At 36.2% G+C, this 22,152-nt stretch overlaps 1 protein-coding gene, 1 long non-coding RNA gene and 1 pseudogene across 2 annotated transcripts in view; 2 read left to right on the top strand and 1 right to left on the bottom strand.

Moving 5' to 3' along the window:
* The first annotated feature begins 85 nt into the window (after window positions 1–85).
* On the top strand, window positions 86–19,165 carry LOC107733293 (inactive carboxypeptidase-like protein X2; annotated as a pseudogene).
* On the bottom strand, window positions 263–2,562 carry LOC107733294 (uncharacterized). The gene is made up of 3 exons (XR_001638963.1): window positions 2,479–2,562; window positions 856–912; window positions 263–341 (listed from the first exon to the last, which is right to left on the bottom strand). It is a non-coding gene; the product is annotated as an uncharacterized LOC107733294 (long non-coding RNA).
* A 927-nt stretch (window positions 19,166–20,092) lies between the features above and the next one.
* Window positions 20,093–22,152, top strand: part of ykt6 (YKT6 v-SNARE homolog (S. cerevisiae)) — a 7,330-nt gene continuing 5,270 nt past the window's right edge. Inside the window, exons 1-3 of the mRNA XM_016544856.1 lie at window positions 20,093–20,352; window positions 21,422–21,543; window positions 21,661–21,743. Of these exons, the coding sequence (XP_016400342.1) occupies window positions 21,440–21,543; window positions 21,661–21,743 (187 nt within the window). The 5' untranslated portion in view covers window positions 20,093–20,352; window positions 21,422–21,439. The remainder of the gene's footprint in view (window positions 20,353–21,421; window positions 21,544–21,660; window positions 21,744–22,152) is intronic.

The following is a 22,152-nucleotide window of genomic DNA, read 5'->3' as shown; positions in this document are numbered from 1 at the left end:
ATTTGGATGAACTAGTTTTCACCAACAATCAGACGAGTCCCAGATGACCAGTTTTTGCTTTTCCAATTGCCGCACACTTACCATTGGAAAAGACACCATCTCTAAACTGTAGCATTGGCGTAAAAGATCCCAGAAGACCATGCAGGCGCCGAGGGTTCCTCTGTGTGCAGCCTTATTTGCCCTGTGCTGGATTTTGACATTTGTTATCAATGACGAGTTGGTTAATGCTGCCAAGTCCAACCAGAGAACCAGGAGCATCCAAATGAGGCAAAACAGCGGGATTAATCCAAAAAGAGAAGACCTACAGGATGGATTTTCAGAAGACACTCAGATGGATGAGCCTAGAGCAGAAGAGATGGTTGAAAAACAAAAACCAAAGGTTAAAAAGACACCCGAGGAGCTATTAGCTGGTAAGTTGCTTCATAAAATGCTGAACATTCAGTAGACTATATTTAGAGTTTATGTAATGAGTTTTTTGGTGGTTGAAGCCCAGTTTGGTGTAGGAGAGGAAGGCTGTGCTTTTTTATAATGACAGATATCTGGCTGAACCAAAAGCTTGGCTCCTTTGAGGTTATGCAACATTTTTAGCGAAACCATGACTGTTTAGTCCACTGACACACTTTCTGCTGCTGGTTTTTTCTTCTTTTTGTCCTTCATCTGGAAAAATAAAACCTGATGAAGGAGGCATGTGGGAATGAAATTCCAGTTGTGGGTTGAATGAGAATCACAGATGATCTTGAATACGAAAACTAACGTTCCTTCTCCGTTGTGCTCATGTCAGAGTCCTGTGAGGCTCGAGTAACACAGACGGGAAGAGAGACGGAGCCGACATTTGCTTTGAATTGAAACACTCACTTAAATCTGATCCGTTTGAGACGGCCGTGTGTGACAGCTCTCCTTCAGTCGCACGGCCTGAAAATCATCAACAGAAGGAAGTTACACAGCATCCTGAGGGAGATTTGAATGCTCTTTTGTAGCTCTGAAGATCTCAATTATCTTGTATTGAAGGATCGACATTGTTTCACCCTATATTTCTGAGCCAAATTATTCAACAGTTGTCATACAGTAAGAGTATAAAGCTGTAAAACGAAGCTCAAAGTATCTGATGAGAAATGTTTGAGATCTTTCACTTTCAATTGTTGGACATTAACACATTAATGTGAGATTACCGGTTCTTTTTCTCAGAAGCAAAAGCAGAAAAGTCTTAATTTCACGTATTTATTCACATTTAATATCATTGCTGTCTAGAAAAAATATTACATTATTACAGATATATTAAAGAGATGTTTTGGTAACTCTGTGCTGACGGTAAGCCTTTAAACATAAGCTTGTGTAGTAATTCATACACTCTAAGCAGTGATTTATTTAGTGGTTTATTTCCAAAGGTCTGGATTTAATCAAGTGTTGCTCCCACCACCAAAGTGGTTTCAGCAGTTTATGACAGCTGTAAAACTTCATAAAAGCTTTGATTTGTTGAATGTGAACAACTATGAGTTTGACACAAAGCCGTCGTCTAAAAAAGGCAATTTCAGCATGTCAGTGTGACTTCTTCATGTGAAGATAAAACAGCGCCTGCACAATAGAAAAGCACATATTAGACTTCTTATCTCAGTTGTATTTGTTTACATTGATCCCATGGAACTTTAGGAGAAAGATCTGAGCAACATTTTCCATTTTATGGAAAAGCATCATCTTTAACATGCATGCACAAATAAAGGCAAATATAGCTGAAACGTTGACCTTGTTTGTCAGCAGGAGTTCTCTTTAGCGCTTTCATCTGCTGCTATAATTCATCACTTTAATGTTGACGTTCTTCCATAATGTTTGGACAGTTTGTGAATTAAGGGTATAGAAAAACACATTTGTATGATTTTGAAACCAAAGTTGTATGACAGTGGTTATCGTTCTTTCATTTATTGTCTAGCCAAGGCAAAGGCAAAGGCTGAGAAGGAAGCCAAGACCAAGAAACCGAAGCCCACCAAAAAACCCAAACGCCCAAAGCCCACCAAGAAACCAAAGCCTCCAAAACCCACCAAAAAGCCAAAAGCACCGAAGCCCACCACAACACCAAGGACTAGAGCAACTAAACCAACCAGAAAGCCAACCATGGAGGAAGAGGAGGAGAAACTGCTGCAGGAGCTGGGATGGGACACGCGTATGTTGATGCAATCTTCACCACATTATTATTTTTCAGCAAATGCTATTGTGGTCTTTTTAAATACAGTTTCTGTGCTCAGTATTTCCAACAGAACCAAAGGAGACAGAGACTGCGAAACCCTTTGGCCCAGATCATGGTATGACAACAAATACAACACACACAATTTAACAAGTTAACTTTATGAGCTCATTAAATCTTCAGATCTTGAAATCTTTGGAGGTTTTTGCAAACACAGATTCAGAGTGGGCCTAATTATAAGTCATTTGACTGACTTCCTGTGGAGTGTAAACACTGGGGGGGAAAAAATCCCACATACTTACATTAAAGAAGGGACCTGAAACCAGAATATCTTGAGCGTGCAAAGAAACCACATTCTAAACCACCTTTAGAATCATTGTGGTGCAGAAATGACAAACTTCACCTTTAATTCCATATGGCCTCATTTAGGCTATAGATGTAACATAATTAACAGAATTGGGTTGTTGTGTACAGAGCACATTAAGGCTGGAATACATCACATGACTTTTAAAACACTAGGCCAGGGGTGGCGAACGTCGGTCCTGGAGAGCCGCAGCCCTGCAGAGTTTTGCTTCAACCCTAATCAAACACACCTGAACAAGCTAATCAAGGTCTGAACGGTTACTAGGAAGCTACAGGCAGGTGAGTTTTAATTAGGGTTGGAGCTGAACTCTACAGGACCGGAGTTCGCCACCCCTGCACTAGGCTACTTTGTAAATGCTTACAAAGGAAAAGAAAAAACATCTAAAATGTACACACTTCCAAACTCACACAAAAACATGCAACTTGTTGCTAGGAGACGCATGACCAACGAAAACTAAATACGTGTTGCAAAATCGCATCAAAATATAAAAAGTGTTACAATATCCTTTGACTGGATGGAATTGTATAGCGGCTATATTATAGCCTGAAGCTTGGAAATCGGAGTCTGTGACCATCATACATAAGATTTTCTGCTATATCGGTTAACTCCGACTGACGAAAATCTGCAGACTGGCTATTGAGGTTCATGAACTTGCGTCGACTAATCGGGGCAAAAACCTGTACAAATATCGTATTCCAGTCTTTTAGCTGCTGTTTTCTCATCAATACACTGCTATTCATAATCTTTCACTTTGGTTATCTCTCTTTTTTTACCTTATAGTAGACGTCCACAATAAGAAAGACGCCATTACACCACCTTCAATCAAAGAACACGACCCGGCTTACTGGGACGTACGTTTGAAGCGGCACACATACACTCTTAAAAAGGTTCTTTATTGGCATCCTCCATGAGGAACATTTAACATCCATTGAACTTTTCCAATGTACTAGAACAGGTGTCAAACTCAATTCCTGGAGGGCCTGAGCCCTGCAGAGTTTAGATTCAACCCTAATTAAACACAGCTGATCCAACTAATCAAGTCCTTCAGGTTTATTCGAAAACTACATGGTATGTGTGATGGAGCAGGATTGGAACAAAACTCTGCAGGGCTCCGGCCCTCCAGGAATTGAGTTTGACACCCCTGCACTAGACCTTATGCGTCAGATAATCAAGTGCACAGCCATCTTTAAAATCCTGTCTTTGAACTTCCGTTTTTGCGGTATAGCACCACTGTTTAGTAATTAGCTGGTGAAGTGGATTTACTTATGAACAAAAGTTATCATGTGCATTGTAATGTTTGAAGCAGATGTCAGTAGACTGGGCAGATTTTAAAACAAACAGTTAATTCATAATTTCGTGCGACCTTATACATGCTGTGTAAATACAAATGGAAGACGGAAGACAACGCTGAAAAGGGGCAAAGCCACATAAGGTCTATATGTGGAAAAAGGTTCTTTAGATTATTAAAATGTTCTTAACAATAAGAAAAAAAATTATTTTATAAGAATTTCACTTGAAGTTTCTTTGTGGAACCAAAGGGTTCTTCTGGCATCATTGTGAAAACCCCCTTCTGGATCATTTATTTTTATGTAGAATCAGATTCTCAAAATACTACTATAATAATAAACTTTTATCACCTGACAGATGAAGTTCCAGAGCCTGAGCTCATCCCTAAAGTCAAGGAGCCACACAGCACTGATGACCCAAGTATATACTTACCAATCCCAGGTAATCAAGGGCCAATTTACATTCGAAAAGTCTGGGAAAGATGATACTTGTAACAAAAAACGGCCACATAACAAGTTTAAAACTCCTCCAAACAACTTATCATGGTGTGGAGTTTTGCACCCCGCAAACATCACTCAGACAAAATAAAAAGCTGATTTTACATTCAATTTCGTTTATGCACTAAAAACAACATAAGCAGGAAATGCAATGCAAATGACTGGATGGAATTGTATAGCGGCTATATTATAGCCTGAAGCTTGGAAATCGGAGTCTGTGACCATCATACATAAGATTTTCTGCTATATCGGTTAACTCCGACTGACGAAAATCTGCAGACTGGCTATTGAGGTTCATGAACTTGCGTCGACTAATCGGGGCAAAAACCTGTACAAATATCGTATTCCAGTCTTTTAGCTGCTGTTTTCTCATCAATACACTGCTATTCATAATCTTTCACTTTGGTTATCTCTCTTTTTTTACCTTATAGTAGACGTCCACAATAAGAAAGACGCCATTACACCACCTTCAATCAAAGAACACGACCCGGCTTACTGGGACGTACGTTTGAAGCGGCACACATACACTCTTAAAAAGGTTCTTTATTGGCATCCTCCATGAGGAACATTTAACATCCATTGAACTTTTCCAATGTACTAGAACAGGTGTCAAACTCAATTCCTGGAGGGCCTGAGCCCTGCAGAGTTTAGATTCAACCCTAATTAAACACAGCTGATCCAACTAATCAAGTCCTTCAGGTTTATTCGAAAACTACATGGTATGTGTGATGGAGCAGGATTGGAACAAAACTCTGCAGGGCTCCGGCCCTCCAGGAATTGAGTTTGACACCCCTGCACTAGACCTTATGCGTCAGATAATCAAGTGCACAGCCATCTTTAAAATCCTGTCTTTGAACTTCCGTTTTTGCGGTATAGCACCACTGTTTAGTAATTAGCTGGTGAAGTGGATTTACTTATGAACAAAAGTTATCATGTGCATTGTAATGTTTGAAGCAGATGTCAGTAGACTGGGCAGATTTTAAAACAAACAGTTAATTCATAATTTCGTACGACCTTATACATGCTGTGTAAATACAAATGGAAGACAGAAGACAACGAGCGCAGCGCTGAAAAGGGGCAAAGCCACATAAGGTCTATATGTGGAAAAAGGTTCTTTAGATTATTAAAATGTTCTTAACAATAAGAAAAAAAATTATTTTATAAGAATTTCACTTGAAGTTTCTTTGTGGAACCAAAGGGTTCTTCTGGCATCATTGTGAAAACCCCCTTCTGGATCATTTATTTTTATGTAGAATCAGATTCTCAAAATACTACTATAATAATAAACTTTTATCACCTGACAGATGAAGTTCCAGAGCCTGAGCTCATCCCTAAAGTCAAGGAGCCACACAGCACTGATGACCCAAGTATATACTTACCAATCCCAGGTAATCAAGGGCCAATTTACATTCGAAAAGTCTGGGAAAGATGATACTTGTAACAAAAAACGGCCACATAACAAGTTTAAAACTCCTCCAAACAACTTATCATGGTGTGGAGTTTTGCACCCCGCAAACATCACTCAGACAAAATAAAAAGCTGATTTTACATTCAATTTCGTTTATGCACTAAAAACAACATAAGCAGGAAATGCAATGCAAATAAATAGTATGTTATGTTCTCTTTCACTCACATTTATCAAAATAATGTATTTTTTCCCTCTAGAGGAATCCACTACCACTCCTCGAACAGTTGCCCCTTGGTATGAGGAATACGATTATTCTGACTGTACGTTTGCACCATTTCAATCTTTTATATTTAATCGGCTCTATCAAACAGCTTGAATCTGTCTGTGTTTTGAATGTTTCGTATATTTTATTTTTATCCTAATTTGCTCTCTCTGAAAATTCAGTGGCAGCAAAGAAGCTGGAGGAAGAGCTGGAAAAAGCAAGAAAGGCCAAAGAGGAGAAGGGTGTGTAAATCAATGTAATATTTGTTCAAATGAAAGAGAATGTGCTTTTATTGCATGCGTTCTGTAGGTTGGCCAGCTTTTGGGTGGTCTGCAGTAAATTAGATGTAGTGAAAAATGCCTTTGGATTTATTAATTAGAAAGCATTTAGCTGTTCTGTTTGTATTTTTGTGAAAGATTTACTATGACCAAAAAAAAAAAAAACAGCAATGCATGACTATGAAAATGAAAATAATGCAAAGCAGTTTTCAGTTTCTTTAATGCTTTTTGTTTTGATTTTAGGTGAAATCCTATAAATGTTGTTGACAGACTTTGTAAGATTTGCCCAATTATATGATAATTATAAGCAGGATATATTCATAAAAAGATTGAAAATTATGAAATAGCCATAAATTACAAACTAATCGAGTGCAGGTTTTTTCTTTCTTTTTTTTTCTTGATTTGTACTGGAAAACTAGACCAAAATATAAGTTTTTTTAGCACATTTAGAGCTGTGCTGGCATTTATTGAATAGATTTATTATGAAACAAGGCTACAATAACCTGTTTCAACTATTTCAAGTCTCAGTCTCTCCATTCCCTTACACAGCGGAAAAACTACGGAAGATGTGGGAAGAGGAGGAGGAGGAGAAGAGAAAGCAGAAGGTTCCTCATGCCGAGCCAAAGAGTGAGTATTTCTGGAAAACAGCCACAAATCACAGTATAATCAGAGCAGAAACACACGGCCTCTTATAGAAGTGGCTGTTTGTGAGCGCAGAATTGATATTCAGTGAGTTCAGTGAACAAACTCTTGAGCTGAAGGCAGTAAATGTCAGAGCTGACATGTTCTTCCCCCACAAAGATTTTGGTTTCCAGCTGGAATTCGGCTTTTTCACTTCAGACTGGCTAGAACTGCTGCTGGCTCCAGCTTCAGCCTTTGTTCAGCACAAATGGTTTTCCTGTGTAAAAAATGAAGGGCAGCCGCAGTGTACAAAATACAACTGCTCAGAGAGCACTGTCAGTGCTCTCATCACTACGACTGATAGACTGCAACAGTTTGAGTTAAAAATCTTCGTTTGTTTTCTACTGAAGAAACAAAGTCACCTACATCTTGGATGCCCCGGGGGTAAGCAGATAAACATCAAATTTTCATTTTTGGGTGAACTATCCCTTTAAGAAAGAATGATACAGTATTTCCCGTCTGTCAGAGTGTCCTCCTCTTGGCATGGAGTCTCATCAAGTGGAGGACGATCAGATACTGGCATCTTCTATGTCTCATCATGGTCATTCAGCCCTGAGAGGACGTCTGAACATGCAGGTACACACACAATCAAACCACAATACAGTTTCACAATAATTCAGATATTGAGTATTGTGAATAGGATAATAGCTGTGCCACATAAAATAGAGCAAATATGCTTGATTATTAGTACAGTGCTTTATTACTGTAAATAAATAAAATTGTACCTTAGTATTTTTTGTCTTGTTTTCCAGTACAAATATCTAAACATACTTAAATTAAGACACATTTATCTGAGAGGTAAAATCATTTATCAAAGCAAAATAATAAATAAATAAATAAACAAATAAATAAAATTAAGTGAGCTTAAAACAAGAAAAAAATATCAGCCAGTGGAGTCAGAAAAATAAACTTAAATCATAATAAACAAGTTTATTTTTCTTACCCCAGTAGCAGTTATGTTGTCTTGTTTTGTACTACTTAGAAATGTTTTTTTTTCAGTGTTCAAATCAAATCAATGCCTAAATCAGCAAATGTTGTCCACAAATATTGGAGGTAAAATTTGCTAAAAGAAGAATATAAGAAGATTAAAGAGAAATTTAAGTTAAATTTAACTTAAATTAATCTAATCATGTGAACTGTAAAACACAGAAAGCTTAAACCAGCCTATGATGTTCTGCTGATATTTTTAAGATGATTTAGCTGGTCAGCCAGCTTGGCTTTGAAACTATTTTCAAGTTTGTAATTAAAATTGAAATTTTGAAGTGGAAAGACTTTTCTTGTAAAACGTACTCCAGTATCTTTATTTGCAAATTTGCAATATTTTTTACAGTTTCCCAGTCTAAATCATCAAACCAGATCAGTCTGACTAGTGGAAACCAGCTTGGTGAACCACTAAGACATGCAAACCAGGCGTATGTTGTTTTTTAATTAATAATTCAATCATACATTTAAACGAAAAACAGATTATTTTCAAATTGACTAAAGTACTTCTGAGTACTTGCAGCTACGTAAGACATATTGAGCTGTGCTGCTCATGTGAGCAATGCAAGTTCAAGTCTGGCTTGCGTCATTTTCTGATCTCCCCTACCCATAACTTAAGGGAATATCTGTATATGAATGCATGAAAAAATCTAGATTTTGAAGTGAGCACCTGTTTTCCAGAGTTCAGCTGACGAGGACGACGTTTACGGCGGTGCGTGGTGTGCTGATACGGAGGAGAAGGAGCACTGGTTTCAGGTGAACGCCCGTCGAGAGGTGGAGTTCACCGGCGTCATCACGCAGGGCAGGAGCTCGGATACACAGTAAGACATGGATCAAATCATTTGGACTCTTTCTGATAACAAGAAAGACAAGAAGACACCTAAACTGGCAAATCATCCTCTCTTCCAGTGATGACTTTGTGTCGTCGTATTTCGTGGCCTTCAGTAACGACAGCCGTGATTGGACGGTGCTTGATGATGGTTACGCTTGAGTGGGTCAGTTCACATATGCTAAAACAGCGTAAAATATTTTATAGTCAGGCATCATGCATACAAAGAACATTTGTGACCCTGGAGCACAAAAGCTTAGTCTTAAGTCTTAAGTCGCTGGGTCATATTTGTAGCAATAGCCAAAAAAACATTGTATGGGTCAAAATTACAGATTTTTCTTTTATGCCAAAAATCATTAGGATATTAAGTAAAGATCATGTTCCATGAAAATATTTTTGATTCCAGATTTTCAAATAGTTGTATCTCGGCCAAATATTGTCCTATCCTAACAAACCATACATCAATGGAAAGCTTATTTATTCAGCTTTCATATGATGTATAAATCTCAATTTCAAAAAATTGACCTTTATGACTGGTTTTGTGCTCCAGGGTCACATTTTGAGATTTTCCTCTTTTTTGGTCAAATCCTGTTGTTTTGTTTCTTTACCCCACAGCTCTTTTATGGGAATGTGGATAAAGACACTCCAGTAATGACAGAGTTCTCGTATCCGGTTGTGGCGCGTTACATCCGTATCCTCCCGCAGAGCTGGAACGGCAGCCTGTGTATGAGGCTGGAGGTGCTCGGCTGTCCGTTACCCAGTAAGCACTGCAGCTCTCACCTGAGTGTGACAGATTACTCATTAGTTTTGATGTAATGCTATGAAACAATACATGATATTAATCCTAATTATGAGATAAAAAGCCTAAATTGGAATACTAAATCATAACTATGAGATAAATTTAAATGACATACTAAGTCATAATTATGAGATTAAAAAGTCAAAAATATGAATGACAAAGTCATATTTCTAAGATAAAATTAAATGACATGCTAAATCATAATTATGAGACAGTGTCAAAATTATGACATACTAAGTCATAATGAGAGAAATTTGTGAGATAAAGTCATAATTATGATTAAAGTTCTAAATTATGACATACTAAGACATAATTCTGAGATAAAGTAAGTCATATGAGTTATGACATAGTCATAATTTTGAGATAAATTTAAATTACATAGTAAGTCATAAACATGAGATAAATATGTTTATGTTATGTATGTCTTAATTATGACATACCAAGTCAGAATTCTGATGAATGGAAATGGCATTAATTCATAATTATGAGATAAAAAGCCAAATTATGAGATAAGTCATAATATAAAGAGGGAATTATGAGATAACAATTGTGAAAAAAATCATGATTATGATAAAAAGTATAAATTATGACATACTAAGTCATAATTATGAGATCAATTTAAATGACATGCTAAGTCATAATTTTTAGATTAAATGTCAAAAATATGAGTTAAAAAGTATAAATGATGTCAAAGTCATAATTCTAAGATAAATTGAAATTACATACTAAGTCATAATTATGAGACAAAGTGTCAAAATTATGACATACTAAGTCATAATGAGATAAAATTATAATTATGATTAAAGTTCTAAATTATGACATACTAAAATATAATTCTGAGATAAACTGTCATGAGATGTGACATACTCTCATCATTTTGAGATAAATTAAAATTACACAGTAAGTCATAAACATGAGTCTTAATTATGACATTAGTCAGAATTCTGATCAATGAAAATGACATTAATTCATAATTATAAGATAAAAAGTCATAATTATGAGATAAGTCATAATAAGATAAAGGGGAAATTATGAGATAAAAATTGAGGAAAAAAGTCATAATTATGATAAAAAGTCTAAATTATGACATACTAAGTCATAATTATGAGATAAATTGAAATTACATACTAAATCAGAATTATGAGATTAAAAAGTCTAAATTGTCTAAAACTAAGTCAATTCTGAGATAAATTAAAATGGCTAATTAATTCATAATTATGAGATTAAAAAGTATAATTTATGACATACTAAGTCATAATTGTGGGATTAATTGAATTGGCATACTAAGTCTTAATTATGACAAATAAAGTCATAATTATGAGTCAAAATTGACATACTATGTCAGAATATCAGTCCAAGTCAAAATGATCAGAAAATTTTTTGACCTTTTATGTTACAATTATGAATTAGTTTGTCATAATTTTGATTTATTTCTCATAATTGTGACTCTTAATTTTGACTTTTTAATCTCAAAATTTTCATTTGACACAATTTAGTCTTTTTTTCTCATAATTAGACTTTTTATTTTAGAATTTCAACATTTTAGCTCATAATACCTACAGTTTGATCTCATTAATTAACCAAAGCATGATTTTTTTTTTTGTGGCAGATATGGGCTTCCATATCTAAATTACATTAAAATCAAATTTTAAATATATTTTTGATCATATTTTTGTCACATAAGTCAAATAGCTCAAATGATTCTCTCTTCCCAGCTAGTTATCCAACAGAGAACGACGTTCCACCGACGGATGATCTCGATTACAGGCATCACAACTACAAAGAGATGAGACAGGTGAGACGTTTACAGCCACACGGGTATTCTCAAGGTCACTGGGGTCAACGCTGAGGCTCAGCAGCACGTCAAAACACGTCCAGCGTGAAGTTTGGACTCTATTTTGTGACTCCTCTGTGGTCTTGCTGAAGAGTTTTCATGTATATGTGTCTATAAACAGATGATGAAGGTGATCAACGAAGAATGTCCCAACATCACCAGAATATACAACATCGGCAAAAGCTCTCAAGGGCTGAAGATGTACGCCATGGAGATCTCAGATAATCCTGGAGAACATGAGACAGGTATGTTTTAAGATGGTTTACAATAGAGATCAATGCGTTAGCCAATTAAACTGCAATTTAAGAGTCATTTCAAGTCAATAATATTTTAAAAATGCCCAAAAATCTGAGAAAATTTGCAAAATTGCTTCTATTTTGCATTTTACACATATATTTAACATACCAATTCAGGTGAAAAGCTGAGTAAAAATAATAGAAATTGTTTACATTCTGAAAGATAACTAACATAATTTTTCAAAATTCTTACATTGGTTTATTTTGAGATTTTAATATTTCCATATTTTCAGTGTGGTCTCAAACTCACCTCATTGCACCCCACTGTGTATAAATACAATATTATATTGGTCATTGGCCAGTTGCATTGAAAATGTATCGGTCAATAACTAGTTTGCTACCATTTAAACTAATCAGTCAAACTATATTTTTATAAGGTGAGCCAGAGTTCCGTTACACAGCAGGGCTTCATGGGAATGAGGTGATGGGCAGGGAACTTTTGCTGCAGTTCTTGATGCAGTTCATCTGTAAGGAATACAATGATGACAATCCACGAGTGCGCCACCTTGTGGAGAGCGTACGCATTCATCTGGTGCCTTCACTGAACCCTGATGCCTATGAGCTGGCCTATGAGATGGTATATTCCCTGTTCTCCACCCATGCCATTTCTGTTTATCATTCAGTGTGGTCTCAAACTCACCTCATTGCACCCCATTGTGTATAAATACAATATTATATTGGTCATTGGCCAGTTGCATTGAAAATGTATCGGTCAATAACTAGTTTGCTACCATTTAAACTAATCAGTCAAACTATATTTTTATAAGGTGAGCCAGAGTTCCGTTACACAGCAGGGCTTCATGGGAATGAGGTGATGGGCAGGGAACTTTTGCTGCTCTTGATGCAGTTCATCTGTAAGGAATACAATGATGACAATCCACGAGTGCGCCACCTTGTGGAGAGCGTACGCATTCATCTGGTGCCTTCACTGAACCCTGATGCCTATGAGCTGGCCTATGAGAACAAACATTCCCTGTTCTCCACCCATGCCATTTCTGTTTATCATGTGAGTCATTGTTTATTTGGGCGGATGCTTGTTTGTCTAGGGCTCGGAGATGGGGAACTGGGCTTTGGGCCACTGGACAGAGGAGGGATACGACATTTTCCAGAACTTCCCAGACTTGAACAGTATTCTGTGGGGTGCGGAGGACAGGGGATGGGTGCCACGGATCGTTCCCAATCACCACATTCCCATTCCTGAGAATTTTCTCAATGGCTCTGTGAGTAAAACTGAAGAAAATGAACAGAATGGACACCAGTGCTGCCTCAAGTCAAGTTTGGAAATTATGATATAGACCAATTTGGTGTTTGCAAACAGTGATGACATTTTTTGTGGGCGGAGACTATCTGGTGGCAGAAAATTACAGTTTTCAAGTGGCGGTCTATGGAAACTATGGAATGAAAGAATAAAAAAAGGTAAATTTGAGTTTATATCTCACAATTCTGATAAGAAAAATCAACTCGTCATTCTCTCTTTTCAGTTTATATTCCACACTTCTGGCTTTTTTTCCCCCCTCTGAATGGAAAAACTCGCTATTGTTGAGTTAAATTGATTTATAAAGTCCGAAATACGAGATATAAAGTTGCATTTGCGAGAAAAAAAGTCAGAATTGTGAGACAAAATAGGTAAATGTAAAATAGGTTTAAATAGTATTTCATGCTGTAACTGTAGGGCTAATATAATATGTTCCCTATGAACTGCCTATGTGAATATTATGTAGACCAATTGTTTAAATCAAATTTATGCTTTAAAAGCAGAGTAATCATAGCAGGTTTCATTCATTAGTCTGTTCGTTTAAACGTCTGCGTTTAGCTTCAAATGGTGTTTTTGACGACAGAATTCTATAAAAATGATTTGCATTCCGATTCTGACATCCAAAGGCACAACAATACATTTGATCTCTTATTCCGTGGATTTTTCCCGTTTCACTCCACTTGTTACCAGTATTTTTCTGCCACCAGAATGCGAGTGTCGCATTCATTCACCAGAAATGAGTGACGTAACTGTTACGTCTACATGAAATTGGTCTATAATACAAAAATGATAATATGATATAATACAAAAATCGATGCTGCCGCTACTCAGTTGCACAAACATTAACAAATCAGGCTTCAGTCAGCTATTCGGAGGAAAACGGAGATTCCCCCAAGCATCGTAAATGCAACGTTCCCGTTATCTCAGGGAATCAAGGTCAGTAACCGGAGCGTTTTGTGAAAGAATGCAAATATTTTGGAGGTCAAAGCAGATGTTTTGCGAGAGAAGCAGGGGCGTAGCGTCTGGGTATGCAGGGTATGCACGTGCATATGGGCCCGGGCTGATTGGGGGCCCGCCGAGGGGGACATTTAAATTAAAATGAGGGAACAAATTCTTAATTCGTGGCCTAAATAAATAAATATATTTTCTGCATGTCATGTGCAGGGCTCGGTAATTTCTTGTGTGCATTTGTTATATTGCTGTCATGCAGAGCATGTCAAAAAACCTGTGTGAGGTTGGTAGCTAGCTAGTTGAAAAGACTGTATCACAACTCTATCACATCTAACTTCAGCGACACCTGCATCGTTTTAATTCTCTTTCTTTCATTTTAATTCTCTTTTATCGACAGACTATCGAAAGTAGCCATTCTTTCCATTGAGAATACACGAAGCCTTAAATTAAACACCTAGGACACAGTGGATGAATTTGCCGAAAGAAAGGCCCGGAGAATTAAATTACATTAATTACAACTAAAATTTGAGTAGTTTTTTTCCCTTTCTTTCTGTCTTTTTGTGCGGCTGTGCCAAGAGTGTGTTTGCTAATTTAGTCAATAGGATATGGCAGCGTTTTAGCGCCATAATATTTTTAGAATAAGGTCAAAATTATGAGATTGAGAAAGTTGGGTTAGGCCTATATTGCGTGAATAAAGTCAATCAGTGTGAAAATTCCACCTACTCATGAAAAAAAAAAAAAAGGTCTGTGGCGGTTAACTGACTGATTTATGAAAATAATAAAACAATGTTGGCAAAGTTATATTGTTGGCGTTTCTGAGGTAAATGTTGTTACGACTGTTATGACTATTCAAGCTGTTTTATTGACTATTCTCCAATCACTGATTGATCGACCGATAACACATGAGATATTCGTTTAAGTTGTTTTGATATTTTTCAACATGTCTTCTGATATCATTCATGTTTATCTTGTGCTGGAACTAATAGAAAAATAGACGATTGATTCACGTGCCGCTTGAACTGAATACAGTGATCTCACTCCATATTAAAGAGCGGAAAGACACATTTATTGTTTGTATTTTGTGATAAAATTTATGTATATATATAATGTTATATATTAAAAGTAACAAAACACGCTTATTGCGATTATTGGGTGGCTGGCGCTACAAATAATGAATAGACTGGAAAACATTAAATATGGGGGGGTGTACAAATCGGGGGGGCCCGGGGCTGACTTGCTACGCCACTGGAGAGAAGACAAATGTTTTGTGAAGAACACAAAGTGGAAATGCAATATTTTTACAAGATCATACTATTTTTGTATGAGAATGCAAATATTTTGGAGGTGAAACTAGATGTTTTGAGTGAATGCAAAGTTTTTCAGGAAAGTGCAATATTTTTGTGAGAGAACGCAAACATTTCAGAGGTGAAAGCACATGTTTTGTGAGTGAATGCAATGATTTTTGCAACAAAATAAAGAGCAGTACACAGAAAATGAAAAAAAAAAAAAAAAAAAGGCAATATTCATAACCAAAATGATACTAATACTGACTGGAGATCATATCAGTGGCGTTCATTCTGACATGACTTGAAGGCAGCATACTGTTGTCAGTACTTTTGACTTTCAGAGTCTAATTTACGAAACAAAACTCTAGGTCGCTGTTGAAACTAAAGCGATCATCAGTTGGATGGAGAGGACGCCGTTTGTTTTGGGCGCTAATCTTCAGGGCGGAGAGAAGCTCGTCACGTACCCCTTCGACCTGCAGCGTCCACCGCGGGCCACGGGTGCGGACAGCAGGGGAGGACAGTCGGTGCGCGAGTACCAGCACATGAACGAAGAAACCTGGGCCAGGATTCAGCGACAGAACGAGGGCGCTCTCCGCGAAACGGCGGACGAAAACCTGTTCCGCTGGCTCGCCATGACGTACGCACACAGTCACCTGACCATGACGGAAAACCAGCGCGGCTCCTGTCACACCGATGACGTCACGGGCGGCCAGGGCATCATCAACCGGGCCAGCTGGAAGCCGGTCGTGGGCAGTATGTGATGAGAAAATGTTTTACACTCTAATTTTTGTTTAAAGTAAACATAAATCCAGAATTACACTACCAGTCAAAAGTTTTTGAACAGTAAGATTTTTTAAAGTCTCTTCTGCTCACCAAGCCTGCATTTTTTTAAATCTAAAATACAGCAAAAGCAGTAATATTCTGAAATATTTTTACTATTTAAAATAACTGCTTTCTATTTGAATATATTTTAAAATGTATTTTATTCCTGTGATTTAAAAGCTGTATTTTCAGCATCATTACTCCAGTCTTCAGTGTCACATGATCTTCAGAAATCATTCTAATATGCGGATTTGCTGCTCAAAAATCATTTATTATTATTAATATTTAAAACAGTTGATGAATAGAAAGATCCAAAAATCAGCATTTGTCTGAAATAAAAACTTTTGTAACATTATACGCTATACCATTCAAAAACTTGGAGTCAGTGTGTGTGTATATATATATATATATATATATTTGGTGGGGGGTGAAATTATAGAAATTCATACTTTTATCTAGCAAGAATGCTTTAAATTGATCAAAATTGATGATAAAGACATTTATAATGTTACAAAAGAGTTCTATTTCAGATAAATGCTGTTCTTCTTAAGTTTCTATTTATCAAAGAAACTTGAAAAACTTCTACTCAGCTGTTTTCAACACTGATAATAATAATAAAAGTTTTTTGAGCAGCAAATCAGCATATTAGAATGATTTCCGAAGGATCATGTGACACTGAAGACTGGAGTAATGATGCTAAAAGTTCAGCATTGAAATCGCAGGAATAAATTACATTTTAAAATATATTCAAATAGAAAACTGTTATTTTAAATAGTAAAAATATTTCACAATATTACTGATTTTGCTGTATTTTGGATCAAATAAATGCAGGCTTGGTGAGCAGAAGAGAATTCTTTAAAAAACATTAAAAAATATTACTTTTTATTAAGTTATTTCTGAATATTCACTAAATGTTCAAAACGTTAATTTTTTTTTTAAAAGTAAAAAAAAAAATAATAATTTTCTTGCTTATGCGAATGTTAATGGAACATTCCCTGTTATCATTTTGCAGACATAATGGAATGTTGCTTTTGAAACATTCCGAAACAAGTAGTAACATTTAAAAAACGTTAGATGAATGTCCAATTAAAACGTTTAAGAAAAACATTTTGTGCTGACGTTGAGAACATTATTAAGGACCAGAAAACTTTGAACTAACATTCTATTAATGTTAATGATTTAACTTTGAGAGAACATTGCCACAACTTAAAGAAGCCACCGTACAACACCTTTTACAAACCAATTACAAATTGGAAAGTGCCCATCACTAATTATAAGACACTGTGTTCATTTAATTCCTCTATAGGTCTGCATAAATATTCACTGTATTGACAGATCCAGTAGAGGCATGTAAAAAAATCTTCTCTCAGCTTTCACAATTTCACTTTTCTGTGTTGATTTAGGCATGAATGACTTCAGCTACCTGCACACCAACTGCTTTGAGATTTCCATCTTTCTTGGGTGCGATAAGTTCCCGCATGAGAGTGAATTGGCGTCGGAGTGGGAAAACAACCGAGAGGCTCTGCTGGCTTTCATTGAGCAGGTAAATCAGATCTCCGTGTGACATAGTGGCTGAAACTCAAATTTAGAAGGTGGACGGATGCAGAATTTCTATTTCCAGATAAAATGAACATTGTAAAACAGCGACAAAGCCTCAAAAAGTGTTGATCATGTGACCCACAGGTGCATCGAGGCATTAAAGGAGTTGTGAGAGACATCGATGGGAATCTTCTAGCAAATGCCACAGTGTCAGTGGAGGGAATCAAACATGACGTCAAAACAGGTAACAGACTTTCTGTCATTTTAATAGGTCTTAGTAGACTAATTCATATTGAAGCCTGTTTTTCCACCATAGAATAAAAAAATTAAAAGGTGATAAAAATTGTCACAATGTTGACTTTATTTCTCACTGTTGCGTGTTTATATCTCACAATTTTGAGTTAACATCTCATTATTCTGACTTTTTTTCCCCTCTGAATTGCAAGTTTGCATCTTGTAATTCTAACTTTATTATATTTTTATTATTTACTTTTATATTATAACATTTTTTATTTATTATTATTCTTATATATTTATTTGCAAACTCAGGATTATGAGAAAAAAGTCAGAAATTCTATATTGGAATTCTATTGGAATTATGACTTTTTTTCTCTCTCGCAATTTCAAATTTATACCTCACAATTTTGGAATTCTCCGAATTCAGACTTTTTTTCTTTAAATTGCAAGTTTATATCTTGCAATTCTGACTTTATATCAGAAATGACTGTATATCTCACAATTTAGAATTTTTATTATATTATTTCATGTATTATTATTTGTCAGTGGTTCGGCTGACAAAAAAGTTTGGGAATCTCTGTTTTAATGTGACATATCTTTGTGTAGTATGTTACATTAATCCAGACTTCTATTTTTTTCTTAAAGCTGCCACTGGAGATTACTGGCGTCTTCTCAACCCGGGCGAGTATCGCGTAACTGCAAGAGCCGATGGTTATTCTTCTCAGACTCGTCTTTGCATTGTGGGATATGATGCTAATGCGACGCCTTGCAGCTTCACTCTGACCAAATCCAACTGGGCTCGTATTCAACAAATCATGGCCCAGAGCAGGAAAAGGCCAAGACTGGTTACCAACACACCCGTAAACACCAACAACCGCATCAACGTCGAGAGCACAGGGGCCACCACGGGCCCCCAGAACGAACGTCTGCGCCATCTGCGATTGATGCGCATGCGGAAGCTGCGAATGGAGAGGATGAGAGGCAGCGCGACCACAACAACAACTACGACAACCACACTTCCACCCACCACAACGGCAACCTCAACTACAGACCCCTGGTTTGACCTGTGGTTTGAACTGGACAATGCAACCACTCAGGATTATAACTTTGAGTACAGAATAGATGTGTGAAATGTGTGGAATATTGCCCTCTTTAAGCTTTAAAAGTTCAGGCTCACACATCACACTCTCTGTGGAACAGAGTATAAAAGACAGAAATACCATTCTAATTTAATTCAAGGGGTCTTATGTGAATAGTCACGAGAATGAGGCATTACTATTGAATGAAGCAAAAAAAAAAGTGCTATTTCTGAGCTGTCCTCAAATATCATGCTTGTGTTCACGAATATTATAATGTGCACATATTTTCTAATAAAAGGTCTCAATATCATTGTGTTTTTGACTTGTCTTATGCATAATCAGTCAAAAAAGCCTCTATGATTTTATGTACATGTAAACCCCTGGGTCCTATACGCACCATACTACTGGCTTAGCTCGCTAGTTTAATGAGATTAACTGAAATAATCGGAAAAAAGTATAATGTTTATAATATCCACATCTCCATTCCAAAGATAACTGCTTTCCACGTCGAAGACATCTGACACAAACCTACGAACATATTCAGGTGAGGTAACCGGTTTACTGCTAACTAGTGAAACGCTCCATTAACATGACGAGCTGCAGCTCAAAATGCATGTTAGATGGAAACATTGTGCATTATGATCGAGTTTGTAGTTTAATTAACTATATTTTAGTTGGTGATTGTTCAATAGGGAATCAGTTGAAACCATCCAGTTATCTTACACCATTGAAGTGAATGTTATCAGTGTATATTGTAATAGAAATTTGAGAAATTGTTGTATCTGATTATATTAGTCTCTATAGAATATATATATATATATATATATACACATACTGATAAAAAATATTTAGCCTGAATGCACTGTAAGTCGCTTTGGATAAAAGTGTCTGCTAAATGCATAAATTTAATTTAATTTAATTTAATTTAGAATGATAGTCAATGTAAAAAGATTTTTAATATAAAATAATATAAGAAATTATATAAAATAATTGTAATATAATATAGTTGGATGTAATGCAACATTTACTTTCTGCTCAAGGCTCTCAATCAAATTCAAGTTTTGGCCCTTTGTCGTAAAAAAGTTTGGTCACCTCTGATCTAGAGACTTTTGTTTTGCGCACTTATGTTAAGGACTTTTATTTTCTCTGTGTCCGCTTTACAGACCCGCAGAGACTTTTGTTTTGAACACGTCAGCTCCTATAGGTGTGCGTGAAGGACTTTTATTTTGAAATGCCGTTTTCTGCCAGCTAGCAAGTTTCTGAAAAAAAAAAATCCTCGGATAGTTGTGAGCTGATTAAATACCTTCAGCAAACGTGGATTATCCTGGATGCCAGTGATATTATAATCCATAATACAAATCATATTGTATAATAGCACTCCAGAGACACCGTTGTCAGTTTAGACAAATAACGTTAAATAAAAGTTGTCTGATCTGTTTAGATTAGCTGTTAGCCGATTAGCTTCAGTCTTGGCTGTTTTACGCACAGCAGGTAAGAATGACAATTCATTATCTTTATAAACAGTGTCACATTTCACATTATTGAACCTGTTTAAGAAAGATTAAGATTAAGAACGATGATTCTGTCGACACCGGGCTATTTCAGAGCTAGCACGGCTGCTAAGCAGCTGTTAGTCATCAGCCTGTTGAACTGGTTTGAATCGTAGTGCCACATTTATATCCTTTCGATAATCTGATTCAACGCTTCTATGTTTTGGGACCCCTTTCAGAGGCCCTGCATCTGCTGATCTGTTATATATGGCTGTGTGGTGTTGTGTAGTAGTTTAAGATCTGGGCTGGTTCAGGAGGATCTATGTGTATCTCTTAGGATCTAAACTGCTATCTGCTAACCTCCCATGTGTTTTTTGACTTGGTCACATTTGAATATTGAGTTTCTTTTAATAATAAATGAAATAATGAATAAAAAATAAAACACTAAGGTTGATTGATTCAATAATGAGTCTCAAAGGAAAAAAATAATCTGCTAAACATGAATAAACAATCAATAAAACAGTCTTAAATCAACCTCAGTGTTGTATTATTATTTTTTTAGTTAAAAAAAAAAGAATAATAAAATAATTAGTTAGGCTGATTCAATAATAAGTAGCTCAGAATAAAATCATCTGCTAAATATGAATAATCAATCAATAAAAACAGTACTGAATCAACCTTAGTGTTGTATTTCATATTATTTTATGACTTATTAAAATAATAATAATAATAATCCACCAAGGCTGATTCTATAATAAGTGCAGTGTACATCACTCAGGATAAAATCACCTGATAATTATGAATAATCAATCAATAAAAAACAGTATTTGTTTATTTTATTATTATTTAGTTATATTTTTTATAAAATAAATAAAATAAAATAGCTATAAATAATAAGTACAGTGTAGGTTGCTCTGGATAAAATCATCTAAATATGAATAATCAATCAATAAAAGCAGTCCTGAGCCAACCATTATATTATTTATTTTATTCTCATTAATTATTAATAATAGAAACTATGATTATTCAATAAAATGAATAATGTCTGTTTTGTCGTTGTGTCATTGCAGATCCTGTTCAGAAACGCCATGAAACTCTACAGTCTGAGCGTCTTGCATAAAGGCTCAACGAAGGCCAACCTGCTGAAGGCGGCGTATGATCTGTCATCATTCAGTTTCTTCCAGAGATCCAGGTACAATATCTAGAATGCTCTCGTTGTTATATGCTTTTATTAAGCTACTAATCTGTTTTAGAATGCCAACAAAACTGCTCTCATTGCAGCTGACTGTAAACTGTTTGTGCTTTGCAGTGTGCAGGAGTTTATGACGTTCACCAGCGCGCTGATTGTTGAGCGTTCAGCATTAGGAAGCCGTGCGTCTATCAAAGAGCAAGGTCAGTGACAACATTATCAAGATGAAGTCTTATTAAATGTTTGCCACTGGCCTGATTGTAGCTGTTGAGTTTAATTATAGCTTGTTCAGGATGAAGGGCTAGTTATTAGGTTTACTATGTAATTAAAGCACCAAACTGATCAGCCGAGCTATAGACTTGCCGCGATAGACGGTGCTGACGGTGTTAAGCCGCAACACCGGTTACGTCACTTGCCCACCGCGTCACCGACCCCCACCGTCGTTTTGATTTTTTTATAGTTATAAAAATCATTTAGTTCAGTAAAAGAACAGACACTACAATTAAAAACTGAACGCGGCTGCTCAATGCAGCGTGCCAAACGACAGTCGCATCACAGATCAGATTTCATTTCTCCAGTGAGGAGAGTGAGTCGAGCCGACTGACAAGAAGA

Source organism: Sinocyclocheilus rhinocerous, unplaced genomic scaffold (genome assembly GCF_001515625.1).
Source record: "Sinocyclocheilus rhinocerous isolate Xijiao unplaced genomic scaffold, SAMN03320098_v1.1 scaffold3113, whole genome shotgun sequence".
Taxonomy (NCBI): Eukaryota; Metazoa; Chordata; class Actinopteri; order Cypriniformes; family Cyprinidae; genus Sinocyclocheilus; species Sinocyclocheilus rhinocerous.
Note: the sequence above shows the minus strand (reverse complement) of the source record. Positions and strands in the feature narration are given on the sequence as shown.